Source organism: Asterias amurensis, chromosome 14 (genome assembly GCF_032118995.1).
Source record: "Asterias amurensis chromosome 14, ASM3211899v1".
NCBI classification, from domain to species: Eukaryota; Metazoa; Echinodermata; class Asteroidea; order Forcipulatida; family Asteriidae; genus Asterias; species Asterias amurensis.
This window is the reverse complement of record NC_092661.1, coordinates 12,713,912-12,740,553: the sequence shown is the minus strand read 5'-3', so window position 1 is coordinate 12,740,553 and position 26,642 is coordinate 12,713,912. Positions and strand designations below refer to the sequence as shown.

The 26,642-nt window shown below is 38.6% G+C and overlaps 1 protein-coding gene across 1 annotated transcript; it reads right to left on the bottom strand.

Moving 5' to 3' along the window:
- Window positions 1–139: 139 nt before the first annotated feature.
- LOC139947310 (cytoplasmic tRNA 2-thiolation protein 1-like) lies at window positions 140–22,948 on the bottom strand. The gene is made up of 12 exons (XM_071945205.1): window positions 22,840–22,948; window positions 9,340–9,463; window positions 8,134–8,252; window positions 7,170–7,226; window positions 5,567–5,702; window positions 5,332–5,373; window positions 4,901–4,950; window positions 4,472–4,536; window positions 3,430–3,554; window positions 2,788–2,935; window positions 1,830–1,866; window positions 140–1,614 (listed from the first exon to the last, which is right to left on the bottom strand). The coding sequence occupies exons 1-12, from the start codon at window positions 22,894–22,896 to the stop codon at window positions 1,489–1,491; spliced, it is 1,086 nt and encodes a 361-aa protein (XP_071801306.1). The 5' UTR covers window positions 22,897–22,948; the 3' UTR covers window positions 140–1,488.
- Window positions 22,949–26,642: the final 3,694 nt, after the last annotated feature.

Below are 26,642 nucleotides of genomic sequence, written 5' to 3'. Positions count from 1 at the left end.
TGCTCATTATCATTCATATCATTTGCATAATTCCCTAAATCCTTCATCACAACACAGCCCTCAAGACGGAAGTGGCACATACATGTATGTTAACAAGATTTTCCATAATTTTATCCTAACTAAAGATGTGAAAAGGCTCCCAAACTACAAGTTTAATAATGGCTCCCCCTACTACACGTTCAAAAATGACTACACCATGAGTATTAACTAAAAAACAGCTTTTCAGACCCCAAAATCGGGCTTAAGTGGCCTCAACACAAAATGAACTGTTTACCAGGGCAATGTGGTATGACTTGGAATGTTGTTTTTGTATGTTTTGACACGAAGTCTAAACTGGCCCCAGGTCACCTGCTTATATTCAGCATAGAAATGTATAGGCCTGTAATTAAAAATTGATTTGCTTTGGTGCAGGACTTTTATTATAACATATTTTAGTAGGCATTAGTCACATATTTGTCGATGACAATGATTTTTTGGTAAATTGTTTGATGTGTGATGCATCGCAAGAATGGATTTGTGATTTGTGAATGAAGGATTGCTCTAGCAATGCAAAGGTCAGGGGTTTGAGTACTGAGCCGTGAGAAAGTACTGAGTAAACAGTGCTATATACATGTACACAACGGTGTATAAGACCTAAAACAGAATTAAAACCAATTGGTATGTTTGTTCGTTTACAAAGGAGTCTTTTAAAATAACTCCAAGGCATTGTAAATACGAAATTGTTAAAAGTATCTTGTTGATCTATATCTTCTGAATGAAAAAGGCAATACATACAGTCTTGCAATAAATAATTATGAACATGAGTTTCAAGTAAGCAATTTGATTTTTATTTTAGGCAAGTTTATCATTTTAAGATCGAGTTAATGTTCATCATTCAGCAATAAATTACTTAGTTTGAATATCACCTCAGACCATTCAAAACACAAATTTACGTTCAAAATTAGTTGGTGTCATTAAGACGGAAGTGAATTTTCCGAAATTGTATCCCAACTAAAGATGTGAAAAGGATCCACATTTACATGTTTAATAATGGCTCCCGAAATTACTGGTACAAAAATGGCTGCACTAACTACATGTTAGAAAATAGCGACAACATTTCAAGTTCAAGTATAATGACACCAACAAGAGGTTCAAAATGACTGGTGCTACCAGCACCTCACCTTCAACAAACACATCAAAAATATCTGCCGCTCAGCTTCATGGGGCATATGTAACATCTGGAAGATAAGAAAGTATCTTGATACGACATCCGCATGAGACTGGCTTTCTAATATTATTCTTTAAGAAAAAGATGACCAATTAGCCATTTGCAACTTGGTTTTGACTAATGTCTGGCAAACTGCCTGACCTTAAAAATAAATATAATGTCTATACAAATTTTAAAAAATCCGTAAAATAATGCTAAAAAAGTATGACGTCCCTGATCGTTGTATATTGAGTAGACATTGTTACTGGAACACTGAAGACACCATGTGTGTGGGGGCGTCATCAAAAGTCTATACTCTGAGGAACTGCTATCATGGATTGTGCACTTGAGGATCCATCTGAAGTTGAGGGCGCTGTAACAGTGGACCCTGAAGTTGTCAAAGAATTCTCAGCTTGAAGCAATGCCAACTGATGAAGGAAAAAGTGACATGGTTATTGACTAAAGGTTTTGAGGTATAGTTATTGAAACCTGGTTTTGAGGCATGGTTATTGATGGGTTTGAGGTATGGTTATTGATTATGGGGGGTGAGGTATACACCTTGTTAGTGATGGGTTTTGGGGCTTTACTTTTTCTACATGTTCAATACCAATCAATCTAAATTGAATGAAGTTCTCAAATTTACCTTCTTTCTTTCCCTGTGTTCTTTGCCTATACCGAGCCTGTTGGAAAAGATGGAGAGAAAGAAAAAAATGAATGGACCGTAAAGAATAACCCCTTTCTTGCTATGAAAGTCGCCATCTTGTAGGGCAAAACAATTGCGCGTCCAAACATGTACATCAATGAAGCACGCAGCATTCCTGGTTTGATTTCTATGGCTCATGCACGCACACACCCACGCAGCGCGCAGACGCCATGTTGTAGGGCAGATATTTGAACGGTTAAGTCATATTCAATACGGTCTATTGGGGAAATATCAATATCTATGCAGGCTACAGGTACTTACAAGCTGCTGTATGCCTATTTATAATAAAGTTTTACTATTATCCCCATCCATCAGGTATACTTTAGACCATTCCTCTAACTGTCTCAACTCCCTGGGGAGCAAACAACCCTACATGTAAGCTGCTTAAATTAGTTCTAAGAGGTTAATCCATCAATACTGTCTCAGCGTACCAACTGAGCTATCTAGCCCCGTGTTGGCAGTCCCCTGAGTTTCCAAATATCTTTTGCTTGTGGGTGCCAGTCAGAAACCATACAACCGTTAGCTGCCGTGGAGCCAGGGATCAGACCCAAGTTTACGATAAGACCTGGGAAGCGGCAGCCAGGGGATCACCTCAAGGGGATGCAGCTTTTTTATTTCAAATATCAAGTTATAAACCACAAGGAAAAATGACTGGGTAAATTTATTGCCTAGGCCAAAGACGACACACACATGGTAAAAAACATTTAAAAAGAACTTGCAAAACAAAGTACATACTAAGGCTACAAAACGTGGTAAATCAAGCATAATAACTAAAATAATGTGACTAAATTTGTGCAGTAACATGTGTGTCAAGGGTCAAATGTTCAAATAATATACTGACATGGCTGTGACAGTTTCCTTGTGGTTTTATAAATGCATAGTCTTTTTTGAGACTTACTTTGGGAGTCCTTTATTCAATCCTTCGAGGAGTACGCATGCCTTACACAGAGGCCGACTAGAGATGTAGCCGCAGCGGGTACACAACCCTTGAGTTGGCATTTTAACGTCCTTCTTGATTGATAGGCTCTCACCGGAGTGGATGATATCTGGATTGGAATATATATATTTTGTTTAAAGGAAAGGTTTTTTATTAACTCACTTTTAAAATTATTTACACCATTATAAAATAAATGGTTCTTATAATATTCAGAAAATTAAACAGGTTTTGAGGTTGTCATGATTTATGAGACTGATTTAAATATGTACCGGTAGTACATGTACATTATAACCGTTTGCAGGGTGCTGCAGTGCACTAGGCAGCTAAGGGCAGAAACACAGGGCCAAACCCCTTCTCTTAAAAATAAGCGTATACTCGGTTCTATTCACACAGCTATACAACAAATCTGACGGACAAAGTAGTGGTGGTTAAGTGTCTTGCTCAAGAACACAAGTGTCTCGATCAGTTCTCGAAACCGACACTTTGCTGAAAGGATACACCAGAGCTTGAGTCCAGTGCTCTTGACCTCTTAGCCATGGCACTGCTCATCGTCTTGTCTTCTACTTCATGCAAAGCTTCAAATCTTTAGTCCAATTCTCTCACCTATGATTGAGCTTGGTCTGATTTTCTCTAGATCCTTCAGGTATGCTCTAGCGTGGCCTCGGTAGGCGTTGGGGGAGTAAATACACTCGGTGGAAAAGTAGTCCAGCTTCTTAAAATATGCATACCTGTAAATAAAGTAAACAGAATTAGCTGTTGCAAACCTATGAGCAAACCTAAAGCTAACGCACGCTGCTAAAATATTAGAAGGGCGATTAGTACAGGCTTCTGGGATGTGCAGTGTGTGTGGGTGACGTCATGGCCTTTGTTGTTGTGTCAGCGGAATGCTTGCGCATGCCCATAGAAATGCATGTAGGTCTCAGAGGTGAAGTATTTTCTGTAATAGAAAGAACTAGCTGTTGCAAACAACTTACCAACCAAAAGGACCGATGGTTTAAATGCAAAAAAAATAGTAAATGGAGAGTCTTTCTCGACGGCAAAAATCACAACACAACAAACATGAACAGGTAATGAAGTGTTACTTTAAAGCCATTGGACACTTTCTGAACAGAACAAAAATTAAAAGTTCACGGATTTACAAATAACTTACATAGTTTACAGAAGGTAATGGTGAAAGACTTGAAATGCTTTACTTTTTGAGAAAACATTAAAACAATTATCAATTCTCGATATCGAGAATAACAGATTTATTTTAAACACATGTCATGACACAGCGAAACGTGCGGAAACAAGGGTGGGTTTTCCCGTTATTTTCTCCCGACTCCGATGACCGATTGAGCCTCAATTTTCACAGGTTTGTTATCTAATACATAAGTTGTGATACACGAAGTGTGGGCCTTTGGACAATACTGTTTATCGATGCTGTGCGATTGCTTTAAGACAGTTGTTAAGTGAAAATAAATAAATAGAGAGAGAGAGAGAGAGAACAGGTCAGAAAGCACACAGAAAAAGCAAGGGTTATAATAGAGCAGATAAGCGAAAAAGGTGTCAAGACAACTAATAATAATAATTTGAGATTTGTATTGTGCCCCTTACATGAAAGATCTCAACAGCTCATAACACATTTTAAAATGCACATACTCACATAACTATTTCTTTTTCATATGTGTATTTGAACGGCTTGCATCTTGAAAGAGCTCCATCCGATCCCTGTAAGAATTCAACAAACATCAATTTATTACATGTATTTTTTTGTATTATATCTTTCTGGTAATGATACTATAGGATGTTTTATACTTTTAACCTCTCCCCATTACTACATGTAGTCATCAAGAAAGGTTTATTGATAATAATTATTTTGAGTAATTACCAATAGTGTCCACTGCCTTTAAAAACAATCAGGCAAATCACTTGGGCTATATTTGAACCCAGGACATTTGCATTATTAGAGCAGAAATGCCAAGACCTGAACCCACCCTCTGAACAGAAACGCCAGAGCTGGAGCCCAGTGTGCTCGACCGCTCGACCAAGCTATGCCACGTTTTTGAATGTTTACATCTGAAAAAATACTTACCGTTGTGATGGCTGTGCACCGTCGTAATCTGGCAACATCTCCTCTCAACACTGAACAATATAAACAAACATATGCCATGAGGTTACACCATTGATAAATGTAAAAGTTGAACATCTGGCGCTGGCAGGTTTATCTCGAGATCCTACAGGTTCAAGTCCTGGGCCCAATTTCATAGATCTGCTTAAGCACACAATAAACCTAAGCACAGAACAATTTTGCTTACCAGAATTAGGTCACCAGCCAAAATACAATGCAACGTGTACAATTTGCAAATGGTTTGCTACCTTTGCTCAGTAGGAATGTTTTCAGCATTATTGTCTGCTTAAGCAGCTCAATGAAATTGGGCCCTGCTAGCTCTAGTAAATTTTTCTTTGTTTAACCCAAATTTATTTACAAATAATCAAAAATTTGCTCCGATTATTTCAACTCACCATTCATAATTACAGTCTCAGCAATGTCATCAGCGTTATGACCTGATGAGAAAAAAAAATACTTACTAATATAAAGATGTGAATTGTATAATTTTATTGTTGTTTTTTTGTTAAATCTTTACACCAATATGTACAGTATGAAGCACTGTATATCTCCCGAGTTGTGTGAAAAAATATCCACATCAAAACTTCATTGCAAAAAGGCAGTGAACAAAAAAAGTAAAACAAATCTTACCTGTTACAATTTTGTCGGCTTTCACTAGCAAGGCTCCCCTGTCAAGAGCCTGCCGTCTGAACACACCACAGAAAGTACAGTTACTCTTCAGCCCTATCTGTTTGACAATAGCATCCATGGTCCAGCCATACAGCTCCTTTAAATAAATGTATGAAATATTTATTGATTTATTTCGTTTGATTGAAAGGCAGTGGACACTATTGGTAATTACTCAAAATAGTTATTATCATAAAACCTTTCTTGATTACGAGTAATGGGGAGAGGTTGATAGTATAAAACTTTGTGAGAAGCAGTTCCCTCTGAAGTGACGTAGTTTTCGAGAAAGAAGTAATTTTCCACGAATTTGATTTCGAGACCTCAAGTTTAGAATTTGAGGTCTCGAAATCAAGCATCTGAAAGCACACAACTTCGTGTGACAATGGTGTTTTTATTTCTTTCATTATAATCTCGCAACTTTGAGCTCAAATTTTCACAGGTTTGTTATTTTATGCATATGTTGAGATACACCAACTGCGAAGACTAATCTTTGACAATTACCAATAGTGTCCACTGTCTTTAAAAACACAAAACATGGTCGGTAGTATCACATTTTTTCTACAATTGACATGCTTACAAAGTCAAACATTACTTTTACGCGTTACCAGGACAATAACAAAACAAAAACCTAGGATAGCCAGGTATATAAAAAAAAACTGTAACAAAGTATTACTTATTTATTGCCACAAAACCTCCGAAAAATTGAGAAAATACAAGTACAACAAGGTAAAAGAATAATTCAACTATCAATGTTAAAGAAATCACAGAGAAAATCTTTTAGTCTTTTGTGAAATCGAAACCCTGGCCTAATGCACTTTGCGAAGGGGGGAAAAGCAGCCAATAGCCTCAACGCCTCCTGGTCTCTGCCTTGTACTATGACAATTTCCCTCACTAAAAAGGGCCATTAATAACTATAGGGAAAGTGCTTTGGCCTCATGAGATTGAAGTATCAAAGTGAAGCCACCTGTGTTCATACGGTTTTTCAATCAAACTGCAATTTATAAACTGTTTATTTCTATTTAACCACTGTTGATGATTCAATATTAACTATTAATGATATTTCAATGCATTTCAGATTTCTTTCTCAATATGCAACCTTAAAAAGCTTCTTTTTATTTTGTTTCCTTAGTACACCTATACACTATGAAATTATTACTGCATTGAAATGTACTTTTCTTTAAACATTTTATCAGGCACGATACCAACTGAGGTATGGTGCACCCATAGCTAACTACATAGTACATGTATTTTTCAATTAGCTATTCAAGAAACTGCTTACAATTAAAAAATAATTTTTTATTTAATACCAACTTGATGTTTTTTATTTTTTATTTTAAATAGCTACATGTACTTGAGTGAAACCATTTTGACAGGAATGCTTTTTCAATTTGTTTATGGTGTGACTGTTTATCATTTACATGCAGTTTTGAAATTATGACACTTATATTAATCGATCAAAATATTAGGTCCCAACCTCAAAGTTTTTAAAAACTAGGTGGTAGAGAGTAGCACCAGGATGTATTTGGCATGGAGAGAGCTAAGAAGGTACGTAAGATGTTTGACTCACCTCATATGAAACTATCTTCAAGGGCAAGTCATACTGCATCTGGTTCCTCTTCACTGTCTGGTAATAGGAAAACAAATATCAGACAAAATGAACTGCTTAGGAACCGAGTGTCAAAATACAGTAACTTTAGAATGATAAAACAATCACCTTTTTAAAAAAGTTTGTTGCTCATATTGATTGACTGGCATTTGAAACAGTTCAAAATGTATAAATACATAAAATAAAATAAAAAAGAGAAACTGAACGGAAAATTGTAAATGATTTGGGACTTAACAAAGTGTACATCCGGATTTGAACCAATGACCTCTGAATTAACATCCAACGCTTCACCAACTGAGCTACATGTATCCACCTTTAATTGTGGTCTCCCTGATTTTTTTTAAACATCTTTGTTCATGGGTGCCAGTCAGAGGTCATACAACGGTTACAACTGCTGTGTAGCCAGATGAGGGATCACACCAATTTTGTTAGATATTTTTTTTAATATAAATTAATACACCATGAAGGAAGCTGACTGGGTAAACTTCAAAAAAGGTTCAGATTTAACAAAGACAAATTGATTAGAACGGGGCTTGAACCGAGAACCTCATGTTTAACGTTCCAGCGCTCTACCTGGGGCCAATTTCATAGAGCTGCTTAAGCAAAATATTTGCTTAAGCACGAAAATAGCTCGCTTGTTTTACACATGTTACTGGCCGAAATTTCATACCATATACATTGCTTGTGATTGGTACTTAGCTGTTGTTTACTTACATGTAGCATAACAATTGAATAGAGTCTTGGCAGGTAATCTGATTTTACTAAGCAAGGATTTTTTGGCTTAAGCAAAATTGTGTGCTTAAGCAGCTCTATGAAATTGGGCCCAGCTGAGCTACAACCCTATCTTGTAGGTCTCCCCATTTTGTCAATGTAAAACAAAAATATAAATATAATTGTGATTATCTTGAATGGCCCCTTAGTGTACCTCTAGAGAATCGTCTCTGTATCCCGTGATGCCTTCATCTATCGACAGCAGCACAATGTCCAAGCCGTAGTCGTATCTCTCATTCAATAACTTCATCATGTAGGCCAAGACTGTGGAATCTGGAGAAACAAAAAGCCACAAATCAAACCATCAGTAAGTTTAACTTGAACTTAAAGGCAGTGGACACTATTGGTAATTACTCAAAATAATTATCATCATAAAACCTTTCTTGATTACGAGTAATGGGGAGAGGTTGATGGTATAACATTGTGAGAAGCAGCTCCCTCTGAAGTGATGTAGTTTTTGAGAAAGAAGTAATTTTCCACAAATTGATTTTGAGACCTCAAGTTTAGAATTCGAGGTCTCGAAATCAAGCATCAGAAAGCACACAACTTCGTGTGACAAGGGTGTTTTTTTCTTTCATTATTATCTCGCAACTTCGACGACCGATTGAGCTCAAATTTTCACAGGTTTGTTATTTTATTCATTTGTTGAGATACACGAACTGTGAAGACTAGTCTTTGACAATTACCAATAGTGTCCACTGTCTTTAAATAGTTTGTGTGGTTATATCAAAGCTGTCAGCGTTTGCATCTTGCAATCAGGAAGATTCTGTACAACCATTAGGGAGTACATTCAAAATAATAGAGAAAAACTGCTCATTCACTGGGAGAGTGGTAAATCGGCACTCACAGCAATTGCCGTGGTGCTCTGTGCTTTTTCATTACAAAGTTCCTATACAAACATAAATTATCCTCATAGAAGTGCCCCCTTACTAGATGAAAAATGCTGTGCCCGTTCAAGAATGAAACTCAAGGCCTGTCATTTTTCATTATACTATTGTTATATCAACGTAGTTATTTCCACACCATGCAAAGCTTCAAACATCACTTAATCTTCCATGGCTTACAAAGATCCTCCAAAACAATTGTCCCAAAGTCCGCTTTAGTGGCAACAGTTAGCATCCCCAAAATTCTCCCACTGCAAAGTTCAAATGTTACTTCTGTTTCATACAATTTCAAAGAGATGTTGTAATACAACCCCCTAGTTTCTAATTTGCTTGAGCCAAATGTAGCTATACATGTGTGGCAGAAGGGTCAAATAGCCTCCAGCACACAAGACATGTATTGTTACATGAAAAGCATACAACGCTATGGAGGATCACTCTGAAAAAGAAAAAAAAAAGACGAGCTACAGTGTCTATACCTTTGCCTCCTGATGCCCCTACAGCAACCCTCTCCCCTCGTCTGAACAATCCAGCATCTGTTATGGTTTGGTGAACCTCCGCCTCAAACGCGCTGAAGAAACATTGCTTGCACAATGCATCTCCCTGTAAATAAAAAATAAAAAACGAAAAAGATCCAATCAGTTCAAAATACAAATGTCTCCAAATCGCAGGCCCTCGGAATAACCCGCAGCACCCACAGGTCAGTTAGCCATGTTGGTGCTTTTGCTGTGGTGCTCTTTGCAAAGTCTTTACAGTGCTCTTGTCCCTTTTAAGCGCTCGTTACCAAAGAAAAGCTGCTGTGCCCCTTAAAGAACGAACTTCAAGGCCTGAAATGTCCTGGTAAAAAAAAAACTTTAAAAGGGGAAGGGAAATGTCAGATTAACGTGATATTACAGACTTGTAATACAAAAAAAATAATAATGCATAAAACTAATAAAAAAAAATGTAAATGTTAATACATCAAACATGTTTGGATTTTGACAAAAAATGCATTTGTATCAAACACACATTTACCATCTGTTACCGGTATACCTGCTGGTATTTGCTCAGCACAACAAAACTGCTAAGCAGGGAACTCCCTCAACAGTAGCCAAATGCTAGTTTAAAAACAAATGAAGACCAGTCAAAGCTCTCTCCAGATGGTCTGGTTCCATAAGTTTAGTGTTGAAAAAAAACCTCTATTTAATATGAAATTTATGGACTAGTAAAACAACTTGATGGACTAGTGAACAGACTAGGATAATCCTGCTACATGTACATTAGATAGTCACTGAAAAGGCTTTTAAAGAAACACTGCCTCAAATCAGCTCCATGAAATTTGGCACCGATGCAGCATGTGCCAACAAAAACATCAACAATTTCTCCCTTTTTGTAAATTTGAATAGCTCATTATCTTTAAAATCAAAGTATTGATTTTTAAGACTGGACATTTTGTAAACTGCTGTAAATTGCACAATTTCTTTCCAGCTGTACATTTCTAACAGTTCATGAGAGTTCATTGTGTCTAGAAGTATAGATTGTGATTTTCAATGGCCCACTTTAAATTGCACTTTCTTTAATTGTGATTCATTTAATAAATTTCCAATTGTTACATCACAAGCAATTGACGAGCTTGCTCTGTGTCCAACCCAAAAAGAAATGGTTTTCAGCTTTACAGGTGGCAAACAAATTGGAAATTTGGGGACATATCCGATTCCTCAAAACTCAAGTCACTAAAGGCCGAGAGACGGTCAGTCCTACGAGGAAAGAAAATAAAGCACACAGTCGATACGCATCCTCCATTCCTCTCCCGCTGTGGCTGAGTCAATACTTCAAGTTTGCTTGTTTGTGACATCTAATACTATGGGGGTAACTCAATCTTGGCTTACCCCAAGTTTCAGGCAGCCTTTTGTGTGGTACGTGTTTGGGCAGGCTGGCGTGACAGTTGGTGCTAGCCATTGCCAGTGTGTTGTTTTTTTTTACTCTGTGTCGAGCGACCTGGGGAGATTTGAATGAGCTTTTAAGTCCATCTTGAGTGTAATTATATGGGCTAGTCACTCCTTATTTGAGAATCCTCCTCGTGTGGTCCCTTGAGGCAGAGGGGGGGGGGGCAGTTTCAGAGGGGGATTGATACTGCCAGCTTGGTCAAGTTCCCTGTATGACACTGTGACATCTAACGCACAGAATTTTCAAAACATGAGATAAAGACACCAGACTATCCTTCATTCTAAGCCTCAATCTGGTTCTGATACAGAGTGAGCTTTTTGAACAACATGGCATCAAAAGTATAAGAACAACAAAATTATGCTTACTGAAAAGGGTTTACCACATGTAAATGCACATTACCATGTTACAATCCTGCTCTTTTCTGCATAGCAGAAAATTGTTAAGCAACATTTCTGCAAGCACCTTTAACATCTTTGAAATTGGGCCTGTTTGTTTACAAGTACATCATGCACTACTGTACCATTCTTTTTTCCGGTGAAATATTTCCCTCTGAAATGAAATCTAATATTCAATAAAAAGTGTATGTGAATACCTCAATTGGGCAACTTTCTTAATTGTTTACACAAAGTAACCGGAAATGAAGTTCAAATCTTTGTGTTTTTTTTAGATTTCGTTCTTTTGTTAATTTCATTTTAAGTTGACATAAATTTTCACAGCTGATTTTTTCTCTAAATTTTACTTACAACAATGTGATTACATGAAATTTATATGGCCAGGAACTATGTTTTATAAGTATTTGACGAAACAGAATCGTTTACACAAAAAACTCAATACGGTAGGGACCAACATGGTTCTAGAAGTGTGAATAAACGCAAAGCACAGTCTATGGTTGTCTCTTTTTGCTCATTGCAACAACCCCTTGCTTATGTTCTACTCCCCTCTCCCATCACATAAATGCAGGTCCCCTGCTCTGACAACCACACCCCCTCCCCCCCCCCTCGCTTTCAAAGCCGATTCTAATAGCTTTCTGATCCAGATGGTTTTTGTCTACGGGCAACTTGTCCGCCAAGTGTGCATGCAATGAACCCCGGTGGCAGTCTTTACATTTGATATTCAGATCCTGTGAATGAGGGGTGTTGGGTGAGTAGAGTGTGTGTGCAAAAGACTTGTGGTTGTGCACAGGGAGTTTGACATCTTGCTTGGGTGCCCCGTCCTTGGAACAGATGGTAAGGGAGGGCACCCCTGCACTGAGCCACACTCGACCCATTAGAAGAGACCAGGGCCAGGGCGGGAAAAAAACCTGATTGATTTTATGTACAGAGTCCCCTTGCAGGGTGACAACAAAATACACTGAGGTGCATATGTTCCCCAGTGGAGGCCTGCCATGCCTATTAAGCATTGAACGTCACTTTTTTAAGGTTTATCACAAAGCAAGTCCGCCAAACACCGGTGTTGTTAATTCCTGGGAGACACAGCAGTGCTTCTTTACTTTTCAGTTGATGTACATAAAAGGCACCCAGCCAGTGCACACAAACAGTGTACATTTGCAACTTGTACAATTGCAGCACTCAATATATCAACTGGAACACTTGCCCCAGTAGGGTCTACCCTTAACTTTTTCAATGACCAACCAGTGGGACCAGTCAGCTTGCCTGTCAATTCACTAGCCGCCCCCCATTTTCACTAGTGGCCCATACATGGTTGTATTTCAGGTTGATTATGGACGCTTTCTAACACTGTTAGAAAGTCCTTGTAGCCAACCAGACCACTTCACTTGCAATAGGGCTTCAACGTAGCGCAACAAAATCAGTGAAACTAAAGCGGAATCGCAAAGCGTTCAGAAATCCTGTTTTGCGTCATAATTTTTCCACAGAGTTCCACTGTCACGAGTCATCAATATTAAGATATTCCTGCATTCATTGTTAGCGTTCGAAGATTGTCCCACACCCCCGCCTCCCTCCAACCTCTTCACCAAATTTTGAAGTGTAGATAGTGAAAACTTTCCAACAAGACCAAGACCAGGGCCCAACTTCATAGAGCTGCTTAGCACAAAAATTTGCTTAGCATGAAATTTCTTTCTTGATAAAAACAGGATTACCAACCAAATTTCCATTTTGTTGCAGTTTGCTTGTTACTGGTATTCAGCTGTTGTTTGCCCATCCTGAAAATCACATAGAAATTTGGTTGGTAATCCTGTTTTTATCAAGGCAAAAATTTCATGCTTAGCAAATTTTTGTGCTTAGCAGCTCTATGAAAGTGGGCCCTTAAGTTTATGGACGGTAACAAGGGCAACTGAAAAAGTGAACACAACCATAACAAAGGTTAAATTGCTTAGCAAACAAATCAGGGCCCAATTTCATAGAGCTGCTAAGCACAAAAATTTGCTTAGCAGGAAATTTCTTCCTTGACAAAAACAGGAAATTACCAACCAAATTTCCACGTGATTTTCAGGATTAGCAAAAAAAAGCTGAATACCAGTAAAAAGCAATATGTAACTAACAGAAATTTGGTTGGTAATCCTGTTTTTATCAAGAAAGAAATATCATGCTAAGCAAATTTTTGTGCTTCAAGCAGCTCTATGAAATTGGGCCCAGAGCATAATGTTCAATGAGCGCACAATGTACAATCTCTCCCATTTTTTCTACCTCAATGTTTCCAAAACCGACAAGAACTGTGAACAAGAAGAAAAAAAACATGATCGTTAAAACCCAAGGGCTAAAAACGGCTGCTTGAATTGGGCCCCGGCGTGGCAGGCCGAGCGTCAGACCGTGGTTTAAATTGTGCTTTAATTCCTTTAAAATTTGTCGGTAATTATTTGCTCAGAGGAACGCCAGCTGTCAAGCAAGCATGTCTGAAACGTGGAAGCCAGAATGTACATTACATTAAGTACTGCTTCCCCTGATGGTTAGGGAAGCCCCCAGAGCGGCCAGTGCATGCTTGACATATGCAGCGTCAACTAGGATTGATCCACACCAGTTTTTACTCTTTTGGTTACAACCTTGCTGTTACAGACAATAGTCATCATTACATCAATAGGAAAGAGCTATAAACCTTGAGGCGCTTGTACATTGTGCGTCTACTTTTCTTAAAGGGAAAGTACACTGTTGGTAATTGTCAAAGACCAGTCTTCTCACTTGGTGTATCCCAACATAAGCATAAAATAACAAGCCTATGAAAATTTATGCTAAATTGGTCATCGAAGTTGCGAGAAAATGATGAGAGAAAAAACACCCTTGTTGGACGAATTTGTGTGCTTATAGGGATAGGAATAAAAGACTTCTAGCTAGAAGTCTTTTATTATTTTAGTGAGAAATTACCTCTTTCTCAAAAACTACGTTACTTCAGAGGGAGTCGTGTCCCACAATGTTTTATACTATCAACAGTTCTCCAATGCTCGTTACCAAGTCAGTTTTCAAGTTAATATTTGTTCTGAGCAATTACCAAACGTGTACTTTCCCTTTAAGGTTTCTCCCTTCTCAAAACCAGACAAAACTTGGATGGAAAATAAACATCTCTTCTGTTTGTTTCAATTACTTTATAAACTTCATTCAATTTTTCGAAAATATTGAAATGGCCTCTCGTTTTCTTTGACGCTAGCAGAGTTTTTCTCTCATTGAAGGGCACATTGATTTAGCCTTTGATTGATAAAACTGTGAAAACATAAGAACAATGTACAATTACAACTTCTTCATTTGGTAACCACAGCAGCAGATTTCACGAAATGACTTAGGATGGGTTCAATGCATCCTTACATGTACATGTACAGAAATGGATACAGAACTTAACTTGTCCTAGATGTAGATTTAAGGTCTACAGGGCCTAGATGATTAATCCTTGAAGTTAGGAAAGTTTGGTGAAATAAAAAAAAATAAAAAAATGTCTACCAGACGAGAACTCCACAAGAAAACTTGCGTTCAAGGTACATGGGAGGATGTTAAGTACAGGGATGAAGGTAAGAACAAAAGATGTCTCCAAAGGGACAAAACACTACTGTCAATATGTTCATTAATTTACCTTACAAAGTAAAATTTACAGGGAAGACCAATTTTACCAGCATCAAATTTACATCACACCAAGCAATCAAAATCAAGTTTGTCAATCTACTTCTCTGCCAATCACACAAAAGCATCTTGTAAGAAAAGCAGCTTAACACATCACAGTAAACACACCATGCAGACACCGTTACCGCCCCAGGGTCACACTGCACTAAATGCCTCCCTCATTACTACCCCCCCCCCCTCCCCTCAACCACAGCACAGAACCTTGAGTGAATTAGTCACGCCTTTTCATAACTAACTAGATTTCTATGATTTGATTTTAATATCCTCAGTGGCGGTTATCATATCTGATTGTGGGACAGACGAAGAGGATGTGCGCGCGGGACAAAAACGTCGGAGAAGAAAAAACCCTTGGGGCGGTTTTTGTCCTCCTTGGTGGTTTAAACAAAGAGGAGGGTTTACGCATCGCATTGTACAAGGGAAGAGGCCCCATCTGGTGTAGCACAAAATTGGACTGTAATTATTTACCACTCAGAGTGGAGGTTCTACTGTTTTTTTGTTTTTTTTTTCCTCATATTCCACACTTTATACATGTAAGCTCGTAAGGGAAGAAAATGTTCCAATTTTGAACCAGCTAATGAGTACAGAAACAAGCAGCCTTTATTGGCAGACAACGCTAAAACTAAGGGGAAAGTAAAGGGGGTACAAGGTGTATTCTGAACTTCTTTCGAGTCTATCATCCACACAATGTTCTCTTAAAATGTTTGGCCTGGATTGAAAAATTTGCCAGTGATTCTTGTTTTAAAGACACTTGACGCCTTTGGTTATTCTCAAAGATCGGTCTGCTCACTTTGTGTATCTCAACATATGCACAAAATAACAAAACTGTGGAAGTTTGAACTCAATTGGTCGTCGGAAAATTACTTCTTTCTAAAAAACTACGTTACTTCAGAGGGGGCCGTTTCTCAAAATGTTTTATACTATCAACAGCTCTCCATTGCTTGTTACCAAGTACGTTTTTATGCGAACAGTTATTTTGAGTAATTACCTATAGCTATCCAGTGCCTTTAAGCAGATTGAGAGATGCAATGATGCACAAACCAATTGTAAACAAACAATGCTGTCAGACCTTGTTGAACCTTTGTGATAGTTACAGTTAACTGATTAACGCATGTTTGCCTGTGAATAACAAAAAAACTTGCTTACATCTGTAATCAGCTTTAAGAAATTGGCTCAAGAAGTTCCAGGTATGTGTGGTGGTGGGGGGGGGGGGGGGTTGATGGTCAACCATGTACTGTTTTGTAAGGTCCTGATATTTAAAAACAGTTTTGCGTTCTCATTATCTACAGCTTACACAAAGGAGGACAGACTCTCTTTTGTCATCCTCAAAAGCCTAAAGCAATAAGCAGTCCATGGTGATGCATTGTGTACAGTTGTTGAGGGCAGGGCTCACTATTAACACCGCAGGCCCAAGGCCTACGTAAGCTTACCAAGGCCTGTCATTTTTATTATTGGGCCAGTAAACTCATGCGGAGCAGTGCTGAAGAGGAGATAAGTCTGGTGGTCTTTTGTTTTCTTAATTGGATGATAATACACTAACTGTGCAAAAAGTGTTAAAAGAATTAATGAATACATGTATGTTCAAATGTTTAACTTGAGTATGATAAAAAAAAAACTTTCATTCATCACATGTTTCACTACTCCTACTGGTGGAGAGCGCATCACGTGGGGGTGTTTAAATGATTGATAATGACCAGCTGGAGCTGTTTATAACCGGCTGGCTTCCGCGTGTCGGGAGTGCGCGTACGCCAATTTTATCACGCGGAACGCGCAATTCATAGCTATTAGTAACAGCACGTAATCTATTTCTAAGCAGGCGCGTAATCTATTTCTAAGCGCGTGCGCGTAATCTATTAATAAAAGCGCACGCGTACACACAACCCACGCAAATCAAACAGATTCTTCACAAGTTTTTGAAAAAAATACTTCAAACCTCGAATTTTCAATTGTCAAAGTGTCTATAATTGTATTTTGTTAACGTTTTTTAACAAAAGGGCATTTATAAATGGGATTAAAAGAGTAGTAACTCGTTCTTAAACGTCCGTTTAAAACCTTGCAGGATCGTTGCCGTGCGATAAAAGCCCTCGCCTTCGGCTCGGGCCTTTCATACCGCAACGACCCTGCCGGTTTTAAACTCGTCGCTACCCTTTCATTCCCTTAATTCTAATGAGTACCAAAAGTTTAATGAGAAAAGTCTTTTGTTCAAATAAAAACAGTAATGATTATGTTAAACTGTAGTTTTCTCCCTTCTCATTTTCATTTATTGGCCCTTAAACAAGAATTAGCTACGTATACAAAGCCATGTGATAACTTAGGGACTTTTCAAGAAAATTTGAGCCATTGAGGGGTAGGAATTGGGAAGGAGATAGTTGGTGTTTTTTATTTACAAATTGTACACTGGGGGGGGGCTTTGAAGTTCACCATTTAACAGGACAGGAATTTGTTTCACAAGATCAGAATCAAAATGAGTCGAACAACGAGAAGGTTAATTGTCTTATTCTTCCAACTGTTTTCACAAAGGTACAAGTATGATTTTACACAGTGAATATTATAATTCAACTGAAAAACGAAAGACCACCGTGCTTGTCCAGTTGCCTGTTTACTGGCCGACACCAAAATCGCTGGCCTCAGGCCTTTGGTCTGGAAAAGTGTTAAAATTGTGCCCATTACAAGGGGAAAACTGCCTTGCTTTTAAGGAAGAAAGTACCAGGCCTGAATGGATAATGTAGTTTCACATCAAATGTGATAATATAAAAAAAACATTCTTTCTTTCGAGACCAATTTACTTTTGTAAAGTTTTGATATTTCCTTAAATTGCCGACCACTGCACACTTAAATGCACTCAGACCTCATTCATGCACTCATGTACGTGTCTTCAAATTGAGTTGTGGCTAATGCAACTCTAAAAAAAGAAAGACAAGCAGAAAATAAAGACGTAACAAAAAACAACATGATGTACGTACAAAGTATTCAAGACCAACAACTGAGTAATAGCATCGTGCCATCCGGCCGCAGCACACCATACCACAGAAAGAGAAGTAAAAAAGGTAAGACAAGAAAAAAAATCCCCCTGAATGGGACGAAATGTTTTAAATTACATTAAGCAACACAGACTCCCATCTGTCGAACCTAAAATCCGATCCCCATCACAAAAGGCATAGCGGAGATCTGGCCATTGTCTGTCTGTACTCAAGCCTGCCTAAACACTTCTTAATATGCCGTGCCCCCAGGGCACCGGTGAAGTCGGTATCCTTCCCCCCTCCTCAATACAAGAGTCTTTTCCACGAGTTAAATTAAGAAATAAATATCCCCCCGAGCAATCTCTTGATAATGGGTTTTTTTTCTTCTTTTCTTACAATGTGCGTGCCGTGCGTGTGTGTGTGCGTTGCCATAATTCTAACTTGCCAGATTAGGGTATACTGTTGGCAAAGCGCATCAAACCCTGACCAAAATGTGCGGCGTGAACAATGTGAACACATTGTGAAAAGTTTACTTATACTTTGTGTCAATCGAGAAAGATGTACAGTACTTATTTTTTTAAAGACTTGTTTGGTATGCAGAAACTGTCACCCACAGATTATTTACGTACGATCAAAAAGTAATTGCACAAAATGTAAAAGTTATTGGCCTTGTTACTTGAACCTAATGCAAAACTGCACCCCGTACTACAAAGTAAACAAAAATCAAACACAGTTAAGTATTATTTTTTCAAATACAAAAGTTTTTAAAAGAAAATTACTCAAAACCCCGACTAGGCAGTTCAGCTACTTTACATGTATGTAAACTACTGTACATGTATGTAAGTACATTTTGTTTAACTCAAACAAAAAAGCACTTTAAATATAAACACACCAAATCATTTCACAGTTCTCCCACGCAGCGCGAACATGGCAAACTCCATCCACCCTTCTCTAAACGCTACTCAGCATGAAGTCTCCTTTTCAAGCCGGATAAAAAACTTTTGATAAACTGACTGCACCACAGCCATCGACGACCACGTTATCATCAGAGCAACCAGTAACGCGGTTGTTGACACACGGACCAACACCCTGCCACAATCTGGCCCTCCCCAGTTCCAAAGACTGGGCCCAGTATTGAAACAACATCGACACAGCAGCATTTGGCAAGCAAAGTGGAAGTTGCCACAGCTAGAGCCCCCCAAACCCCATCCGTGCAAACTGCCTATCACGCGCCTCACCCCAGGTCTACTAGGAGGAGGTATTTACAGAGACTCCAGAGAGAGAAAGAAGCCGCGTGGGTTTTAACCATCCATCATCACAATGCCCTGCCATTTAACAAAAGGGGTGATTGAAATTCAAGTGCCTGGGGCAAATTAAATTAATGGGAATTTAATAGTGGAGGCGAAGCATGCAACATGGACATTGACTTAGGAACTGGCCGTGGCATGCCGTTAAAGGCTGCCCAAATTAGCTGAACAGATGTTGGTAAACACGGCATGCAGGTGCCGGTGTGCGCTTGAGTCTATCTTGAGAGTCAATCTCCCACACCCCAAACTCTGTTCCCTTCTGCTCCCATTTTGGGCCTGTGTGACTGTTTGATTAAGAATTAGGCTGCCCTCAGTGATCATTTTCAAAAGCCGTTGGGATTCTTGGATACAGAATAATGTGAAAATTGCAAAATCTCAACAAATTTTGGTACAGTATTCTAGTCTTTAGTCTTTTTAATATTCTAGTCTTTTCATTCTACTTCTTGTCGTTTCATCTTAGTCTTTTCATAGGGAGTGTCATACTGTGAACCCCTGTCAATCTCCCATGAAAAACTCTGATCCCTTCTGCTCCAAGTGTGAGACTGTGATTGTTTGATTTTAGAGAAAGGATGCCCTCAGTGATAATTTCCAATGCCATTTCGATTTTATTTTTATACAGAAATAGATAAAAATGGAAAATACCAACTAATTTTTCTACACAAATGAAACACTACTTTTCATTCTAGTGTTTTAATTCAATTACACACGCTTAAAATGTGTTGATTTTGAACATTATTAGAGACTTTTTAAAATGTTTCCATTAAAATTAAAAAAACATAACCCCTACCAGATTTTCCAATTGGATACATAATTAAGTAAGAAATGCCAATCAACTCATTTTTTAAGTGAAAACACTAGTTTCCATTCTTGTCTTTTCATCATTTACACACTATATAAGTAATGTTCTGAAACTCGTGAGAGACTTTGAAATGTAGGTTTGTTTTTTTGAAGGAACAGTTTTAATCCTCTAAAAACCTATTAATATGAGTTTTTGTGTGATTGAAAGATGTCTCTAGGGTTGCAGGTCTAAATTAGAGTTGTTTCATTCTAAATCACTGGAGAAAACGGTGTTGAGTTGCCAAAGAGTGGAAGATATTGGAGGATTGCGGTGGCCCTAGGGAAAACTATCAAAAACTTCCCCTCTAAAAAAATTACAAAACATATTTTGATAAGAATTTGTGTACATTTACAAAGTTTACAAAGGGTACCATCCCGAGAGATTTGCCTGTAAAGAAAATTCACAGAACTCTTGGAAATGTTGAGTAATTACTCAAAGTATTTAGTATGTTGAGTAATTACCTAACGTAGCATAAAAACTTCCTTGTATTAAAGCCATTATACGCTTTCGGAACAAAAAAAAAAGTTCACAGATTTACAAATAACTTACAGGGTTTACAGAAGGTAATAGTAAAAGACTTCTCTTGAAATATTATTTCATGAAATGCTTAACTGTTTGAAAAAACATTAAAACAATTAACCATTCTCGACTACGAGAATTACGGATTTATAGTAAACACATGTCATGACACGGTGAAACGTGCGAAAACAAGGTAGGGTTTTCCCGTTATTTTCTCCCGACTCCGATGACCGATTGAGCCTAAATTTTCACAGGTTTGTTATTTTATTAAGTTGTGATACATGAAGTGTGGGCCTTTGGACAATACTGTTTACTGAAAGTGTCCAATGGCTTTAACAGGCAACAGAGAGATGTTGATATCATAATTTTCTTGCAACTTTGATGAACAGTTGAGCCAAAATTTCCACAGATTTGTTATTTTTTGCATGTTGGGATAGAGAACACTGGTCTTTGACGATTGCTAAACGTGTTCTGTGCCTTTATACAAAATGTGATCAATCACAACAGAAACCATAGGCAATATTATTAGTAATAATTTAATGTTAAAACTTACAGTGTATTTAGTGTAAGGATTCCCTGAGTGGCGGTGAGAACTCATTGTTTTATTATTATTATTATTATTATTTATTTGGCAATTCACATAAAAATACAAAAATACAAATAATTTATACGTAAAGGATAAAACTCTTAAAAACATTAAATATATAAATATATACATCTGGATTGGAAAACATTAAAAATGGAGATACATCAAGATATAAAAAAGGAGAACAGGCAGTAAAAGAGAAGACAAAGTACTACACGACTGAGGACAACAGAAAGACAACACAATCCAGGTTTGCCAGAACTGACAAAAGTGCCTGCACTGTCACCAAGAGGTACATTATGTCAGTCCAAGTGTTTTTAGCTCACTGAGACTACAAAGAAATAATACACCCTGATTTTTGCGAGAACAAATGTCAAAAAAGCACTCTGGTCGTGTCTGCCTCCGAAACATGATGAGCAAAACTTTTCAAGGATGCTTTGCTAAAGGAGGCAACAGCGAAAAGAAACCAGTGTTCTAATTTACAAGGGGAACAGTTACCATCAGTCAAGTCTCAATGTTATCTCGGATCATTTAAAATCATGGATAATCGTGATGCCAGAAAATTCACTTTTTGCAAGCACACTTTTCAGAGACTTTGTGGACGAGTTTGATCATGTCAATCAGTACAACGATTTTGTTTAATTTGTTTTTGTTGTCAAACTATAAAAATATTAACACTTCAACGACACTATAATAAATCAGGACACTTTCATGTAGGTTGCTGAACATGCTAAACAAACTTTGTTTTCATCGGAAAGAAAAAACGACTAAAAAGCCGTGTCGATGGGTGATGGGTAAAATAAATGATTGATCTCAGATCAGTAACAGAGGCTCGATCAGCTGAACATGTTCAGTCTGATCAAAATTTGACTTGTCAGTGTCTAACAGTAATAACAATGCATGGTTGGAGTCGAGTTACACTGTAGATGGTTAGCCATCGAGTTGTCTGACCAGTCGAGTTGTCTGACCAGTCGAGTTGTTTGAACTCCCATGCTACCTCCCTCGTGAATATGCGCATCAGTAACATTACGTGTAACAAGCGTCAACAGTGTTTATCATCAATCAAATGATTGCCAGCTCCGAAAGTTTTTATAAAATTACCCCAAAACAACAAGCACTTTTTTAAATTGTTTCTCCACACGGGATTTATTTACCTCATGGGAAACTTGGCATAGGGCCAAGAGAAGTAAGGAGGGTCCAGCGTAGTTGCGATAACGTAACCCTCCTCCTGGCGGCCGTCTGGAGGAGGGTTACGTTATCGCAATTATGTCCAGCATACATCCATGGTGTAGGGGACTGTAGGACTAGGTTCAAGTGTAACACTTGAACCTAGTCCTACACCATGTACGCTGGACAAGTGTTGGTGCTACGATGGAGGAATAATTATAATTTTTAAATAAGAACTTTTTTAATGGTCAACCCTTCTGACATTGTCAGAAGGGTTGACCAGTCACAACTGAACATGCTGAACAGTTTTTGATTTGAGTAAAGTAAAGATTATCATTTTACCTAAACTATACAGGGAGATCATGAGTGGTGGTTGTATGCCGAAAAATAGTAAAATTTACGTAAACCAGATTACAAACCAAATTACAACCATGTTACAACAAAAATAAAAGTCAGATTGCAAACAACGCACCTGTCAAGTGTCGGAAATAGACACATAACCATTGCTCTCCTCAGTTCAACGTTTTTGTGTGGGCACCGAAGTCAACTGGTTTTGCCTTTTATAACGAAGTATCAATCAAGTTATAAGGTAACTCAGATACAGGGATTTCAACTTACCGTTTTGGGTCTCTTCAAAATTGCAGAATTGCCACAGGCACGACAAGAAACTGGCATTTTAGGTTTCAGAAAGTCACAGCGTTCGAGCAGACATGCACAATCGCTCCAATCGGTGTATTATTGTCAACCTTGGTCCTTTAAACGAATAGTACGTCGTGGGATCTAAAGCGTTACGGGGTCGAACGAAATATCTAACAACCTCGTCTCGTTGTTGCATTGAGCTTGTGCAAGAAGAAAGTGTAGATTATGTCACAAAAAAATGTAATTTTTTTATTCTGTCGAACTTTTGCGCTCAAAAATCTTTTCATGCAAATAAAGTTCAGGAAATTCAGACGGGGGAAAAGGGTGGGAAAAAAGTTAGAATCTTCCAACACTTGAGGGCTCTTTTCTTCAGCAACCTGACGGTTGCTTTTTAATAGATGTGCACATCGGTATTTGTATGTAACGAGTTTTGTGATTGGACACTGCTGTTTTACTACGTCATTACTTATTGAACTTTACACCAATGAAACCGAGACAGCAAGGACGTATTTCTTTTTGACAAAATGTCCTACACTTTTTCTTGTATCTTCTTGTTGCTAATTCCATGGATAAGCACAAAAATTGTGGATGTGGGCAATATGCACCCGAAATGTATCAACACAGCTTCAGTGCATGGTGTGGTGTGCCATTGGCCCTGATCATAGATTTAGTTGTGACTTAGTTTTATGGTAATTTTCTTGAATAAGTAATCATATGCCCCTATAAGATAATTAAAGGCACTGGACACCTTTGATAATTGTCAAAGACAAGACCAGTCTTCTCACTTGGGTATCACATCATAATTTTGCACAAAATAATAAACCTGTGAAAGGTTGAACTCAATTAGTTGGTCATCGAAGTTGCGAGATAATAATGGAAGTAAAAACGTCCTTGTCACACGAAGTTGTGTGCTTTGAAATACTTGATTTTGAGACCTCAAAATCTAATTTTTAGGTCTCGAAATCAAATTCAAATATTTGAGTGGAAATTGGGGCCTACTTCTTTCTCGAAAACTACGTTAGTTCAGAGGGAGCCTTTTCTCACAATCAACGGCTCTCCACCATTCCATTGATGCAAGGAGTGGTGAATGAAAACAATAATGATGGTAATGTTGATGTGTGGTGAGTGACACTGGTGTCCATTGCAGTCAGTTGGTGTCAATTGATAAAGCAGTGCTTGAGAAAAGTTATTGGAGTGACGTCAGGGTCAGGATTGAAACAGAATTCTTGTTTATTGGAAATGGTGGTAATTTGTGTCGAGTGTCAAAATCACGATGTCTCGATCTGCAATACCGCGGACTCTTTCGCGCTTATAAACGGCGCTCAATCTATATGGGCCGGGCCGCAGCGCACATCCGCCTATGAGAGACACGAATTGGACTTTAGAGCCCACTTTCAAAAAGCCTGTAAGCATGACAGTGTGCTAAGCACGGGAAAGTCTTGCTTAGCTGAAACAGGGTTACCAATCACCTATAGATTGCCTCGAAACGGGTTCCCAGCCTATTGCATTACGTTTATCGGACTGGTGCCCCACTCCATATTGCTTAGCAAAGAAATTTTGTTAATTAAAATTGCCTGCTTATTATGAAATTTGGCCCAGATGGCGTCAGAACGCGATATGTTCGTATTGAGAGCATTGAATAGCCTTGCTGTACGGGCTGCAGGATTCTCTCTCAGGCAAGTTGCGCCACTTGTTACCTGACAAGCACCGTATCGGATACATGATGTCCGCCCCGGACTCTCGGGGCAATTTACACACCCTTCAGAGGTCCCAGGTCCGTGAACATAAACTCTTCACGCTCGAGTTAGAGCGATCCCTCGTGGAATCACGTGATTGAGGGGGGCGTTAAAATTAAACATCAGTGGTGGCAACCGAGCATTATTTTTACCTGGTTGTTGTTCATACTTGCCATACGCTTTAGTCACTCAGTCGCGGTGGCAGAAGGGCCTGCTACCAGTGCCTGCAGTCCGGGGACTGGCAAGGGAACAAAAAAACGAGAGGTGATGGGCCGGCAATGGTGCCAAAATCAACAGTGTTTGCACGCGTCTGGTCTTTGCTGCATATGGTGCCGAATTGATGTCCAGGCCAGGAGAACTCTTCAAAGAGCACCAGACACGTCGCAACCTGCTGCAGTGTTTCTTTCCTCATCCCCTTGTGTTGTGCATTAGGTGTGATTTATCACATGCTGTGCTAATTCACTTTTGGCGTATTCTCCCCTTGCGGTGTTTCTAATGTATGCCGCCGCCGTCATGTTGAACATTTTGCCATTTGCATTAGTCAGGGCAACCAGAGCAATCCAGGGCCCAACTTCATAGAGCTGCTAAGCACAAAAATTTGCTAAGCATGAAATTTCTTCCTTGATAAAAACAAGATTACCATCAAAATTTCCACGTGATTTTCAGGATAAACAAACAACAGCTAAATACCAGTAACAATTGCAATATGCAACAAATGGAAATTTTGGTTGGTAATCCTGTTTTTATCAAGGAAGAAATTTCATGCTTAGCAAATGTTTGTGCTTAGCAGCGCTATGAAATTGGGCCCTAGGCTGCGTGGCTCGGTCCCGTTGTGCAGTGTAACAAGAAGATAATAACAATAAGCACCAAAACTTAGGGTTAACAGCAAATGCAAAAGAGCAAATCGGTATGAAAAGTTACAGTTTTTAATGAAAATCAAAAGGAAATTGCGATTCGTAACCACAGAAAAAATGACTGACTTTCAAGCTAGGATTCTTCTGTGTTGTGACACCGAAGGAACATCGGCAATTTACGTCAAACAATAAGGTGTAAATATTATTCACGAAGTCGCAAAATGTTTAATTCGTAAATTATTCACGATTTCGGCAGTGTCTCGAATAATTCGTTAATTTGCGATGTGATTATTTAGTTACCTACGTTGATAAATAATAGTTATGCTAGAATACTCTCATTGTCTGTTCCATTCGTACGTGGGGGACGTTGTTGAACTTAACTAAAATCATAAGCAATTTTTATTATTAATACGGGATGTGGAAAATTGGCACGGTAAACAGTGGGAGATTTTGTGTAGAGAGGGCACCCCAGGAAATAAGAAAGAGAAATTCGTGGCTGTGAACATAAAATAGAAGAACGGGAACAGGTTGTTTATCTTTGAGAACAGGGGAAAAACTGTCGACAATTTGCACAAAACGTCGAATGGAACCATCGTCTTTCGAGGCGACAGTGATGGGGACCAGCACTAAACGCGTCTCGTTTTTGATACTTTGTATTCCCAAAAGTTTGAATCTGAGAAGCGTTACTGTCAGTAACGTTTCTTGTGTGTTCTGATTGCAGATTATTCTTCCTGGCGTGGACATAACTGCTCCCGATTTTCGGCAACAACTCAATTGAAAACGTGTCACATTTTGAAATGAAATGTTCACCATGGTGCTTGTCTATTTGGAAGTATTGGGGAAAAAACACGAGGGTTCCAATGACCAATCGTTACAGACTGTATTTAGCATGGGGTGGGCATCAGGAATACAACACCCCCCCCCCCCCCCCCACCCCGTAGATTTGCAGCATTTTCGACATTAGTGAGTGATCAGGATAGCCCATAACCATCGTATGCATCCGACTTGAATAAGATGAAACGAAAATGCAACAATTGCTCAAGACATGCCCCCCCCCCTCTCCCGCCTTTAAAATCGACATTTCTGTGGCTCAATTTTATAGAGTCCAGTTACAAAAATTCATTGTTAGCTCGACTCAATAAGAAACTCAATTCAGTGACAGATCGTATAAATCGGAATACATGACGAGCGA

Coding starts and splice junctions, on each gene's coding strand:
- LOC139947310 (XM_071945205.1), bottom strand. CDS start 22,896: ATGCCAGTTTCTTGTCGTGCCTGTGGCAATTCTGCAATTTTGAAGAGA. Junction 4,951..5,331: donor TGAGACTGTAATTATGAATG/GTGAGTTGAAAT, acceptor TATATTGTTCAG/TGTTGAGAGGAGATGTTGCC. Junction 1,867..2,787: donor TTGAATAAAGGACTCCCAAA/GTAAGTCTCAAA, acceptor CTTTTCCAACAG/GCTCGGTATAGGCAAAGAAC.